Genomic DNA, 13,951 nt, shown 5'->3' on the forward strand with positions numbered 1-13,951 from the left:
TTGGATTAACTCGCTGTGTTTAAAAAATGAAATATAAAAAAATAATTTTTCTTATCCCTAACTTTAGTTTTCACAATGACAACCGATTTAAATGCAGTTTTTAGATGTATTGAACTAAACTATTATATTGTTAATGCCAAAACAAGCCAACACAAGGGTAGAAAATAATGAAATAAAACATGTACAGTAGATGGCGATAAGTTGGTTGCAACACGCCAATAACCAAAAAAGAAAAAGAAGAAGCCAACACAGGGACTCTTTTGGAATAGATTTGCTTGCCTTTCACTGACACAAACACTAACCTTTGGATCACTCATTATTAAAATGAGGCACATGGAATTATGATTACTGATATTTTCAATATCAGCTGTAGGGGTGTCCCGATCCGATATTGATATCGGATATCAGTTCGATATCAGCTAGAAAACGAATATCGGATTTTATCGGACTGCATCTAAAATCTCCGATATAAGCTCGCCGATAAGTTTTTGTCCCCGCCCTCAGTTGTTCCCACCATATACTGACAGTAAAAAATAACTGAAGTGAAATTGAATTGCTGACTATTGTTCTCTGTTTAAGTAACATCACTTGATCAAGCCTTTTCTAACATTCCACACTACAAAATAAGTAATAAAAAGTATGTATGATTTGTGCTGATATCGTATCGCAATTGATATCGACCAATACTGAAGGTGGCAATATCGGCATCGTATCGGAAGTGAAGAAGTTGTATCGGGACATCCCTACTTAAAGGTCTATAATTATAAAGGGAAGTGAAAGCAGAGGCACTGAAAATAGGATATTTTATGGACTATTTACAAATTAACAATGGCATGCTGTTCCTTCTATTGATTACCATGTATGATGTTTTCATGTTCTCTGTTGGTAGAATTTATATCCACATAAGGGCTACAAAAATGTGATTATCTTCTGATTCGTGTGTCACATTATGTCAGCTTTTTGAATATTAACCTGATCTGAGCATTAATACAGGCAAGAAGTTTTGTCTGCTTATGTTGCTGTTTTGTGTGTGTGTGTGTTTTTCCCGTCATTTTGTGTATTTTTATTTGTCATCTTGTCTGTCATAATAGATATTATGTATCTCATGAGGACTTCCTGGTTAAATAAAGGTAAAATTAAAAAAATTTTTTAAGTCATTCAAATGTATTTCTGTAGTTGTTTTGTGTATTTTCTCTGTGGTTTTGTATGTTCTTCAATTATTTTTGTGTATATTTGTAGTCGTCTTCTGTGTTTCTAGAGTAAATTTGTATATTTTCATTGTCTCGTTGTGCATTTTTGAGTGATTCTGTGTGTTTTTGGAGTCCTTTTGTGTATTCTGTTGTGGTTATTGTCTTATTGGAGTCATTTAGGTGTATTTTTTGCGTCGTTTTGTCTATTACTCAATTATTTTTGTGTATATTTGTAGTCGTCTTCTGTGTTTTTAGAGTAAATCTGTTGTGCATTTCTCTATGATTTTGTAAGGGTTTTTTTTAAAACCAATTTGCATATTTTTGTTGTAATTTTGCATTTGTGTGTATCTCTGTCATTTCGTGGAGTTTTTTTTGGGTCGTTTTGGATCATTTCAATATCTTTCAAAAATATTTTTCAATTATATTTGTGTATATTTTTAGTTGTCTTGTTAGTCTTTAGAGTTTACTTTAAGGGACCAAGGGCCACATATGGCCCAGGAGCAGCCAATTGCCCATTTCTGAATTAGATCGTTTTGATCTTTTTAAGTGAGCACTTCTGGTATTAGTGACACTCTTGAACCCTGACTGCAGCTTTGAGGCTGCATGTGAGTTTTATCTCCTGTAGGATCTTGTTGCGTTTTCTGGACCATTTTTGTCTCTCTGGTCTGAAAGCAGTGATGTTAACCATCAGCTAGTCTCCTAAACATATTCATGAAACATGCAGTTGGTTTCTCTGAACACAGCAAGTGTCAGGTTAGATAGTTCTCACAGTTTACACCCATTTGTGTTACTTAGTGTGTCTCTTCTGTGCAGAAATTAAAGCATTTCTTTTTTTTAAACATGGTGAGAACTTGTGCAGTGAGGTTAGTTCCTGCCTTTTGAAAATCAACTCATTTAGTCTTCCAACTTCATCAAAAATTTACACTTTGACGGGGTCAGCCCATGATTCCAATAGTTTAATCAGATTCTTTGTAAATGTTCAGGATCTGCATTGTTTTGGAAAATGGCCACTAAGGCTACACCTTGATGATTCAAACCCCCACAATTGAAACTTCCTAAATAACTCAAGTCTTAAAATAAGTTTGGGCACCACTACATTTGAGTTAAACTTGACATGAAATCCACAATAACATGTCTTTATGAAAACAACTGAACACATCAATAATGTGACTTTTGTGGCAAATCTCTTTTAAAAACTTGTTTGCCTTCTTGCAAATTATGGCAATCATTGATTCTTAATCCCCAAACCTCCTTCGTTCGATAAAATTCAAAACTGAAAATGTCTGTTTTGATTTTAAAGGTCTCATTGTTAAATCCTTTGAACTAACCGGATTTGTTAAAGTCAGTTCAGTTAAGTTGGAGGCTTTTTGCTTTGCTGCATGGAGGATCTTTACGTGACATGACCTAAACACAGACACACCAGATTAGTTTCCTCAGCATGTTGCACTTTACAAATCAGGTTTCCCAAGCTATTCATCTCTGATGGTACAAAGCAAAAGAAGCCTTCAGCATTGTTAGATATCAAAGAGCTCTGCTTCCTTCTCCTTCCAAAAAGCAAAGCTCCGATCAATGTATCTGATGATTTCCTCATTGCTGAACTCTTTGAGCTCATAGATCAATTTAATGGAATCTTCATTTGGTTCATCCCTGGCCAGAGGTTGATCAATCAGAGGTTCTTCTGTGATTTTGACAGAGGCAGGAGGCACATCTGACTTCAAATCTGGTTTTGAGCTTTCTCTTCTCTGACTACAAAGGACATCACTGGGTTGAACACTTTCCATTGTGCTGTTGCCATTGGAGACCACACAGACCTGAACGTTGTTTCGTTCAGAGTCGTTTAAGGATGTCAGCTCCACATCATTGCCAACCACACCATACTGTGATGCAGAGCCGTGTGTTTGCGATGCTGTAGCAAGTGGTTGTGATGATGATGTTGGTAGGGTGGGCTGTCCAGTTGGAGGTGGTGAGGGTGGAGCATGTGTAGGTGGAGGAGGGGGGGGATGAGAAGGGGGAGGAGGCAGTGTTTCCTCCAATGGTAAAATAGATAAGTCCGGAGACATACTTTGTAAAGAAGCTGACATAGCACCTTCTCCATTGTTCAAGTCTCCAAAATACTTGAGTTTTATGTCCTCAAAACCATCAGCCCAATCCCGCTTCCCTTGCTCCAGCTCCTCCATCACCTCTTTGTGAAACTGCCTAATGACCTCCCATTTATGGCTGCCAAGACGGTCAAACATCTCGTAACACAAGATGTGGCGGAACTTCCGCTCACTGCGAGACATGTTCATCTCCAGTAACTGAAAGTATCCAAGCATGAAGAGGTCGAGGGTCAGGTGCTCATAGCTCACAGGAGACCCGTTGATGTGAGGCAGAAAGTGCTCAGGCCAGTAAATCATCTGAGCACGGCTCAGCCTGCGGATCTGCCGCGAGGGCACTTGACTCATGATTGTCCTCCAATGCCCAATCAAATTCCCTACAACTTGCTTTGATTTCATGAGTAGTATAAGTCTGTCATCTTCACTTTGGGTCTCCCCACTGAGTTGGTCAGAGTCCTCCCAGCCCACATCTAAATGAGTTCCTCTCCTATTAGTGTATTTAGTCTGATAGGTTTCAGAGATTGTATACTTCCGCCAGTGTTCAAGAAACAAGAGGACAATCCGTTCTTTCCTCATTTCAATACTTTCCTGGACGTAGCTCAGATCCGTCTGCACTTCCAAGCTTCTTGTTTGTTGATCAATCATAATTGGGTCTAGAGAAGGAGCCTGGTTGAACTGGACGATATCATTTGGAGACATTACCTCAGAGGGCACATGGGTCAAAGGAGCATGAGATGCTGTAATAACAGGTTCTGCAACAGTTAGTCTTTCTTCCACTGTTGGTAATTTTCCATTGTGTTCAAGGGAAGCACCGGATGAGGTGGAACCATGATTAGTAGTATTGGGGTGATAGTTCGACTCACACACTGGAAGGGACCTTTTGCGTTTATATACCCTACTTGGTTGGTTATTTGCGCAATGTGAATGATTTAGAATCTCATAATTAGCCTTCAGGTTTTTAACTGAAACTCCACACTGCTTTAATTCTTTTTCCACTTCCTCCCTTGTTGAGAAAGACTGAGAGCGACCAACAACTCCAGTTGAAACTGATTCTGGTGGTTGTGGTTGGCACTTGCTCACATTTCTTGCTTCTTCTTCAGGGTATATAAGGTCCATGATATCTATCTCTTTACCACCCAAGGTAGCAAGAAGAAGTGCCATACTTCTGAGCAAGGCAGAGATTCTGCTGCACCAGGCTGGGAGATCTTCAGCTTGGCCTTGTACTTGCTTTGGATGAACAGAGAAGTGCCCGTAATTTAAAGCAGCAGAAACTGGCAGGAGCTGGTGAAGTTCTCGCTCAAGTTCATCCAGTTCTTTCTCAACCTCTGAGACCTTATGCATGACTTGCAGGTTTTCAATTTGTTTCTCGATTCGGTTTAGGTCGGCCTCAGTCATCAGTTCCCCGAATGGGCCCAAAATGGCATTGTGGATGTGGGAGTAGTGCCACTCCTGAGGTTGATAGTGCCCACTTGATGCAAACTAAATCAGCGGTCAAAAGAGACCAATAAGACAAGAAGAAAAAGGAGGGAGGGAAGGAATCCTTCAGCTCAAAGTTTCTGCTGTGAACACATGCTTCACTGCAAATCCACACAAAGGATTTACATGGATTTAGTGGTGCAATGGAACTGCCTCTTTAAATGCTCCAAAACCTGTTCTGTAATTTTGAGCCCCTTTAGGTACTTTATCTTTTCCAATTCAGTGACAAATCATTTAGTATACTACTTGCACCATGTCTATATTTCTGTAATTTTTCAATGAAAGCTACTAGAGAGGATTTTCATTTTTCTAACGAGATAAAGACATGGTGTAGTAATAAATAAATAGACGATAATTTGCTCGGGAAAAAAAAATGTCAAAAGTTGAAATTGTCACTCGAATGTTTGTTTTGATCTCCAGTGTAAACACTTGACATCTTTCAAAACAGTTTGTGCATTGCCTTGTGGGAAGTGGAGTCCCGTAAATGGATGCATAGAAGCATTTTTTTATCCGCCATTGTTTTGCCACAACTTTCAGTTCATGAAAACACCAAAAATGTGTTGGGAAGTCATTTGGCACAGTTTTGGGGGTAGCAAACACAAGAAATCATAGTAAGAATGAAGTAAAAACACTTCTATGCATCCGTCTACATGACTCCACATCCCACAATGCAATGCACAAAGATAGTGTTTACAGTGGAGATCAAAACAAACTTTCGAGCCATGATTTCAACCTTTTTACATCTTTTTTTTTTTTTTGAAGCAAATGATCTTCAATTTACTGATTCATGAGGCCTAAACTGTGTCTTTCTCTGATAAAAATATTGTATCCAGTAGCTGTAATAATAATATATCCTCACACCTTTAATGGCTAAGATTTTCTTTTTAATATTAAAATAAATACAAATTCTGCCACCCAGCAGTTCATTTGTATTTATTTTATTTGTACCAAATGAGTACCTCTGTATTTAATACACAGACTGGTTGAAGCAGCAAACCCCAAGAGGCCTTTTTGAAGTATGTAATAATTCCCACAACACATTTTACACATTATTATTGGTTAGCAAAATGTCCATAAAACCCAGCTAATATTTGCTTTTTAAAAAACTTTAATTTTGATAAGAAGGGAGTTTTACAAATATATTGTTATGTCGATTTAAATAGTTTTTTAGGCTGGGTTTATTGTGGGTGACCTGCAGTGTGAATGGGCTCAGCATCACACCACTGAATCAGCATGTAAGAACTTGGAGCTGCAGTACCCGATCATCAAGGATCAGCCCACACTGTGAATCTTTTGGTCAAGTGTGTTCATGCTGTGATGGTCGTTGTAGCCAAGTATTCAATTCAACGCACTTCCAAATAACCAGAATCATCATTACCGAGTAAAGAAACATGCATAGAAATAACAGCAAATGCAAAGCAATAGTTTAAAAAAAGCTATCGGTAATATTTGGGTATACATCTTAAACTTAGACTGGGTTACTTACATGTTATTTAATTTTAATGTGAATAAAAACATATGCCTCAGGAGGATTTTTGTCATCATCATTCAAAGAATGAACGAATAAATAGAATTTAACCAGCATTAAAAAAAGTAAAGAAAATTATGGAAAACATATATTGTACAAATATATTGTAGCAACTGCAGGACTTGATGTCCAAAGTCTGTGCCTCGAGTCCTAGTAGGTTCTTGGAGGTATTGCACAAGGGACATGAAAATGTGTAATGGGAATTGGGATTACGAAAATATATGTGCAGAATCTAATTTCTATCAAAAAAGTATCCAAAATATGCTATCACACAAAGAGTTAAATCTGTGGCATTGTTGATTAAACTGATGGTGAGTTTGGAATTGTTCTGTATATTGGATTACGGTCGTGAACTGTGATACATTATTAATTAACTTAATTAAAATAATTACCGTACACATCCTTCTTACTTTTCACCGGACTACTAGATCATCTCACATGAGTTTGAATTACAAATCTATACCGGGTTTGTTTAAGACATTAGGATGTTCCTGCATTCTGCTGGGACTGTTCAACAACAGGAAAAGGTGGGATATCTATATGATCCATTGAACGGGTAAGTCGGAACCCAAATTTTCCATGATTACGCAAAACAGACTGAAAACGCAGAAATTACGTTCTGAACTGGAACATTAAAAATCAGGCCCCAATAAGACACGGAAAAATCTCACATGCATGTTTTGGGAGAATATGAAGCATTTAAATGTTTTTTTTTATTTACTCGAACAGGTGAATGAATGTATAGCAAGTGTGAAAAAAAAACTAATATGTGAAATTTTCCTCATAATCTCTACGTTATCAGGTGGCTGCGTGGGATTTCTTGCAAAATGAAATGGAATTATCTATATGACATGGAATAAACCATCACTTAGATAGTTTGGGACCATATCACACATTTCAATGTGATTTTCCCCGTAAAATGGGTAGCGGAGTGTTTAGCAGCATAGGATATTCTTGGTATGTAATCTTGTGTGATTCCCGCGTAACCCTCCCAGCTTCTGTAAGTCATCCAAAGAAATATAAATGTAAAACTAATAATAGTAGTTGACTATATTAACTCTATTTAGCATGCTTGGTAGAATATCAGGAAGTTTAACAGGCAGTCAAGTCATCTACAAAACAAAAATATAAAAGTGTAATCTGACAAAGAAATTAGTAAACTCTGAAAGGAATTTTGAAAATTTTGAAAATCACTAAAAGAAGTCCTTTCCAGAGTCTTGTTTAATAACTATGTTCCTCTTTAGTCTTCAGCCCTCATCAACTCCTTGACAAAGTAGCGTCAATTTAAGATAATTCCATGCAAACTCACACCCAATCAACACACAAACCCACAATGTCAGCATTCAAACACACAGAAAAACAACCACAAAGCCATGCTTCAACCATCCCCTCTGTTTGAATAAACCAAGGGGACACAAAGTTGACAATGCCTTCTACAAAGGGTTGGTCATGCTTACCTTGCGTTTGTGCTCCTCCTCCTCTTGCATCTTCACTTGAAGCTTTCGCACCATCACCTGCCTCTTCCACTCAGGGATGGCCTTTCCCTGCTCATCATGAGTAGGCACCAGCGCCTCCACGTCAGACAGGCTCATCTTTCGCCCAGACTCAATTGATGCTGTGCTGCCTCCTGCGTCCCCGTTGATGACAGAATTAGAGGGCAGCTGCTCGCTGCTGGCAGAGGCGGACATGGTTCTGGTGGATGCAGAGCTGGAAGGACTTGGGATGGGGCTCGGGGTGCTGGGCGGGGAGGTGACCGACGTGTTAGATGGTGAAGGGGAGGGCACTGGCTTTGTTTCTGGCTCGTTCGATGACTGGGTCTCTGGAGAAGTCATGGTTTCCTGAAGGAAAATATGCACAAACAAAAAGTAATTATGTTTAACTTAGAAATGCTCATTGCTCCTCTTCACCTCACTGAATCTTCCTGAAAATGCATTTTGTATCCCAATGGTATCAACATTTATTCAATCTGGTCGTGTGCTCTTCTAAAATGTCTCAAGTATTGAAAACTTTGTGCATCAGTATTATTTTTTTTTACCATGCTTAGATTTACAGGCAGGGGTGTATTTAGTTTAGTTTCTTCAATCATAACAACTGCAAACATTTACCACAGTATAAACATTACAAATAAAATCAGTAATCAATGAAGAGGTATAGGCAGAAGCAAACTATCGTACATTATCAACTTCTTAACAGACTATCAGACAAAGAATGACATGTTTTAACATTTATATTGGCATCATTCCAGAATTTAACTCCAACATTAGACACACGTCTCTTTTCCATAGCTTTTTTTTTTTTCTTAGCTTTTTGTTCAGTAAATTTACAAACAGCTCTAAGATTATACAGACTGAGTCAAGGAGACTTTTTTTTAACTTGGCTTTGGTTCTGAACATAATTTGCATTTGAACTTATATTTTAAACAAATTCTCAGATAAAGTGGATCCGTGTGAGCAAAATAATCAAATTTATTGATGGTACGTATAGCTCATTTTATTCGTTGTATTATTGAATTTATGGTTGTTTTAAAGGTGGATCCCAACATTTCCACACAATAAGATATATAAGGAATTAAATGCAAGGCTTCAGTTTTTAATCAAATTCTGGATTTATACAGGATTGAAAAATTGTACATTTAACAGTTATTGGTTATTGTTCATGGACACTGTACTGATTCTGAGGAGTAATACTGAGGGGAATACCCTCATGACATCAGAAGATGCGTTCTCACTTGCATTTTCTAGTTATTATTCATTTAAAAAAATAAGTATCAGTATTAAAAAATGTAATCAAATTAAAACCAGTTAATAGACTGCCTATAAAATAAAAGCACCATGACCCACTTTAGGGTCCCCAGTCTTAATTTTGTCAACTAAAAGTTTCAATCTACTACATTTTAACCCTCTAACCCTAAGTGACAAAAATAAAAAATAATACATGCTAACAAAAACTAAATCAAAATATATTTATATTTTTGTCAACTAATAAAAACAAAACTATAATTTCCATATAGACACATATAGTTTCCAATCATAACTCATGTGATCATGTGGTTTAATTAGGCATTGATCACATTAAATCTGTCTGTGTGTATTTACAAACATTAATAACGAACTATATCTAGTTATGAATAGTAATTAAATCTTTAAAAAAAAAATGCATAAACTCTTGTGCTTTATATGTTAGTCAACTCTATCTGTAACAGATTATGGTTAACTGGTATCACTGAGGCTGCAGACGTACATTGTTGCCTGTGGGTCCGCTGTTGGAGAAGACTGTGGTGTAGCCTTTACTGTGTGGTGTCGGCTTGAGGCTCTTCCCTGCTTTGATCTCTGCCAGCAGCTCCGAGTTGTCACCGGTGGGGGACATCATGTTGAAAGATTTTGTGCCTGCAAACAAAAGGATGGAGCGGACAGGTGAAACCGGGCCGAATGACGGAACAGGGGAAAGAAAAAAAAAAAAACAGAGAGAGTGAGGGATATTGACTGAAGAAGAGACGACGGCTAAGGGTGCTGTTTCACTCTTAAATATTTCATCCAATCAGCTGAGTTACATTGCTGACCTGCAGCATGGCGGACAATGGTAGCAGCTCGTTATGCTGTACTGAGGCTTCGTGGATGAAACCCAAAGAAGTTATGTTTGGTAATATGTGCACAGCTGCAGTGACGAGTCGGACCCATCCATAGCATTAGTTTTCTTCTGACCAACACATGGAAAGCTGTTGTTCTTTCAACCATAGTTAAACTCTACTAGTGCTCACATTTGGAGTTTTGGTTCACGAGTGCAAGAGTTCACTTTAAAGGTGAAGTATGAAGTGTCACTAGTATTACTACTAAAGCTTTGAGTTTTTACTAAGAACGTATTTTAAGTATTTTACCTTGTTTATAGTAAGGTCTACTCGCCAACAACATTGTAGTTTAGTATTACAACTTAAAATGTCACTCGTAGTATAAGTAGACTGTTTTTAGTCTACTAGATTCACTCGTAGTATTAGTAGAACTAATGCAAATGAAGTAGGAGGGATTATAACCAATTCCAGCCCCCTGGTTGGTTGTAATGTTTTCAAAAGCCAATGGCAAGCCTGATTTTAATTTTCTCCGCCCTCCTTACTAGCATATAAGGCTTACTAGTAGTACTAGTGATATGTTTTGCTTCACTATAACATACTAGTGACATGTTTGTCTTCACTAGTACTACTAGTGACCCTTTTTTCTTCACTAGTAAAGTCCACTTGCACACTAGTAAACCAAAGTTGAGTACTAGTAAAGGCTTTCCACATCCACAGGCCAACACATACTAAAACCAGGATGTACCATAAAACAGACCACACAGGGAAAGGTTGGCCATAAAGAGGGACAAAGTGACACAAGAGTAAATATCCACAATTTCATTTAAATACAAGCACTTTGTGTCATATATTGTTGCCAAAAAAAACATGATTAGAGTCCAAGCACAATGTGTACCTCCCAGCAGCCACCAATCATGATACTTTATAGATGGAGCGAGCACACAAAGAGTTGGTCGTTACTTCACCTGTTGCAGTGAAAATAAATGTCCAATCCCACGATCCTCCTCAGCCCCTCATTGTTTATTCATTCAGAAAAAGTCCTGTGTTAGGAGTTCCTCTGCAGGCGCGCACAGAGCTTTAGCCGGTTAGTGAGTGTGGCTTTTGCGTGCCACTCCTCCTCCCTCACCCTGCCTCACTCACTCACTCACTCACTCTCCTAAAGGATAGAGCAGCTTTCTATTAAAGAGCCATCATCACAGTTAGCGGGAATCTAAAGGAATCACCAGTAACTGAAAGTGACAGCGAGGTACTGGCAAGCTAGCCGGGAATTACCACACATGCACACACACGTACACAGACACACACAATGACCCTCCAATCAACACTTCACTAAACCAAAACAAGGCTCACTCATTGAGGATACAGGACTGAATTAATCTATTTTATAATCAACTTTTTTATTCTCTAAAACCATGGCTTTGATAAAGATTGTAAACTTACGCCACGTCAAAGCTGTTTCGTGCCATAATTCTACATTTTAGAGATTATTATTTGGAATTATTCTAATGCCAAATCTTCACTTTTCCAGATATTGTCAGTTATCTGGGTCAGTGATGCTGATCATGGCACCATCCATAACACTTTTAAGGCTTGGAAGAAATGTATATCCCCAATAATAATCATACAGTAGGTCACATTGTATAGATCACAATGACATGCTCAATCCGGATCCGATCTGAATCTGATCTCTGGGTGTGCTAATTGAGGAACCAACCCAAAACAACTGAGTCAAATTTCACAAAGATCGGTCAATTACAAACTGAGATATGAGAATGACATTTTGTCAGTGATTAAAGATAGGGGTATTTAGATATTTCAAACTGATCCAGAATCAGTGTATTGATCCGGATCCTCTCATAAATGTAATGGAATCTTCAATGACCTAAGGTACGTGTGTCAAATTAAAGGCCCAGGGGCCAAATCTGGCCCTTTAGACTTAGAGCATACAATTCAGCCTGCAGGAGAAAGTAAAAATGAGAGAAAAACAAGAATAATTTTGTAAATACTAACTAGCAGTTAGATCAAATCTATCACAAAAACAGCCTTCTACCACCTAAAGAACATCTCCAGAGTGAAAGGTTTAATGGCTCAGAAAGATCAGGAGAAACTGGTCCATGCTTTTATCTCCAGCAGACTGGACTATTGTAATGGTCTTCTGACAGGAATCCCCCAAAAGAGCATCAAACAGCTACAGCTGGTTCAGAACGCTGCAGCTCGGGTCTTAACCAGAACAAAGAGGTCAGAGCACATTACTCCAGTTTTAAAGTCTTTACACTGGCTCCCAGTCAGCCTCAGAATAGACTTTAAAGTTCTGCTGCTGGTGTATAAATCTGTGAATGGGTTTGGTCCAGAATACATCAGTGACATGTTAGTCAGGTATGAACCCAGCAGGTCTCTCAGATCTATGGACACAGATCAGATAGTGGAGCCCAGAGTTCACAGTAAACATGGTGATGCTGCTTTTAGTTGTTATGCTGCAAAGAAGTGGAACAAACTGCCAGCAGAGCTGAAGTCAGCATCCAATGTGAACATTTTTAAATCAAAGTTAAAGGCACTTTTTTTCTCTACTGCATATGATTGAGAGAGAGATTTTTTGTCATGTTGTTGATGTAATGATGATTTTACTGATGATTTTAATTGATTTTACTGATGATTTTAAATGTTCTTATTGATTATACTGATGATTTTAAATGTTCTTATTGATTTTAAACAATTGAATGTTTTATCATGTAAAGCACATTGAGTTGCCTTGAGTATGAAATGCGCTATATAAATAAATTTGCCTTGCCTTGCCTTGCCTATCCTGGTAGTAGATATCTCAGCACCTCCAAATACACAAATTCAATGTGAGCCCCTGTGGATCTTGTGGAGTTTCAGTCTCCCCATTATTATATCACGCGATGGCACTCATTTTAATAACCAATTGTTGAAATATTTCCTAATTTTTTTCAAAGTCCTCCATTTCTCCTCAAATTGTTTCACATTTCCTCAAATTATACAAAAAATTGTGACAAAATCAAGTAAATTTAAAGTGAAGGGCAAACTAGGGCACATCAATGTTGAAAATAGTTGTTTTCCCACCTAAAATCTGCAGCCCCCCTTGGGAAAAAAACTGGTCCGTATTTGGCACCTGAACTGCAAAGAGTTTGACGCCCCTGGCCTAAGGTCTATCATTGGGTAAAATTTGGTCAAAATCTGTTTGTAAAAATCTGGCGTCGGTAATAATGTTCTGATAGAATATTTTTTTGATCTGGATTATCACTAAAAAGATTTGGTTCCTGTGCAGACTGGAAGTAGTTTGGCTCACTCAATTTCCCAGTAAAAATCAGCACAACTCCCATCTTTGTGTGCGTGTGTGTGTGCGTGTGTGTGTGTGTGCTCTTCAGTCCCAGGTTGTGTGTTTGTTTACAATAGGGGTGTGGGTTTAGCACAGTGAAGGTAAAGGTGGGTGGAGGTGCGACAGGTGGTGAATATTTCACAATGAACACAAAAGGTTTTCTGTTTGTGGCGAAAGCTTTGAGGTTTTTTCAAACGAAGACATCCATCACCTTTACATGTGCCCCTTAGCTACAAAGTTTACAGCTCAAACTGTTGGCATTCAGAATCCATTCACAGATGATGTTGTCCTGCTCCATCTCACTCATGGTAATGTGGAAGGGTCGGCTCGTCTCCTCACTGTTAGGGCCTAACTTCCTGTTTGCCACCTGTTTAGTTACAAAGATTCTGAGCTGTAAACTCCTCCTCTGTTCTGTACTCTTCATTTTAACTGGGCTGCTAATTGGGCTAGCAGGGAGCAATAGCTTCTCTCTCGCTGTGAGTACTTAACTTCTGTCCAGCTATTATGGTGCATTCACACCAAACGCGTCGAAAGCGGCAGGTTTACATTCACAATACATGGTGGACGCACTACTAGGGAGCGTCGGAGGTCCTGCTGCGCGTCCCACGCCTCCAAAGTTGTGATTGTTGAACTTTTGGAGCATTTTGCGGCGCATCGACCAATCAGGAGCGTTCCCCAACAAGATGGACAGGCGCTCTTCTGCCGGAATAGAGCGCCTGTAGTTGATGTCCTGGTAGGAGATGCGAGCATCGATGCGGG

The 13,951-nt window shown here is 38.6% G+C and overlaps 1 protein-coding gene across 4 annotated transcripts in view; it reads right to left on the reverse strand.

Annotated features, from left to right (window-relative positions):
- The window catches only part of espn (espin), a 75,268-nt gene that overhangs the window by 11,450 nt on the left and 49,867 nt on the right, over window positions 1-13,951 (reverse strand). For all 4 annotated transcript variants that reach the window (XM_028453694.1, XM_028453695.1, XM_028453692.1 and 1 more), the window contains 2 exons: window positions 9,531-9,676; window positions 7,748-8,128 (listed from right to left, as the gene is read on the reverse strand). In XM_028453694.1, the coding sequence (XP_028309495.1) occupies window positions 7,748-8,128; window positions 9,531-9,676 (527 nt within the window). The remainder of the gene's footprint in view (window positions 1-7,747; window positions 8,129-9,530; window positions 9,677-13,951) is intronic.

The sequence above is a fragment of the Gouania willdenowi genome, chromosome 7, assembly GCF_900634775.1.
Source record: "Gouania willdenowi chromosome 7, fGouWil2.1, whole genome shotgun sequence".
In the NCBI taxonomy this organism is placed as follows: Eukaryota; Metazoa; Chordata; class Actinopteri; order Blenniiformes; family Gobiesocidae; genus Gouania; species Gouania willdenowi.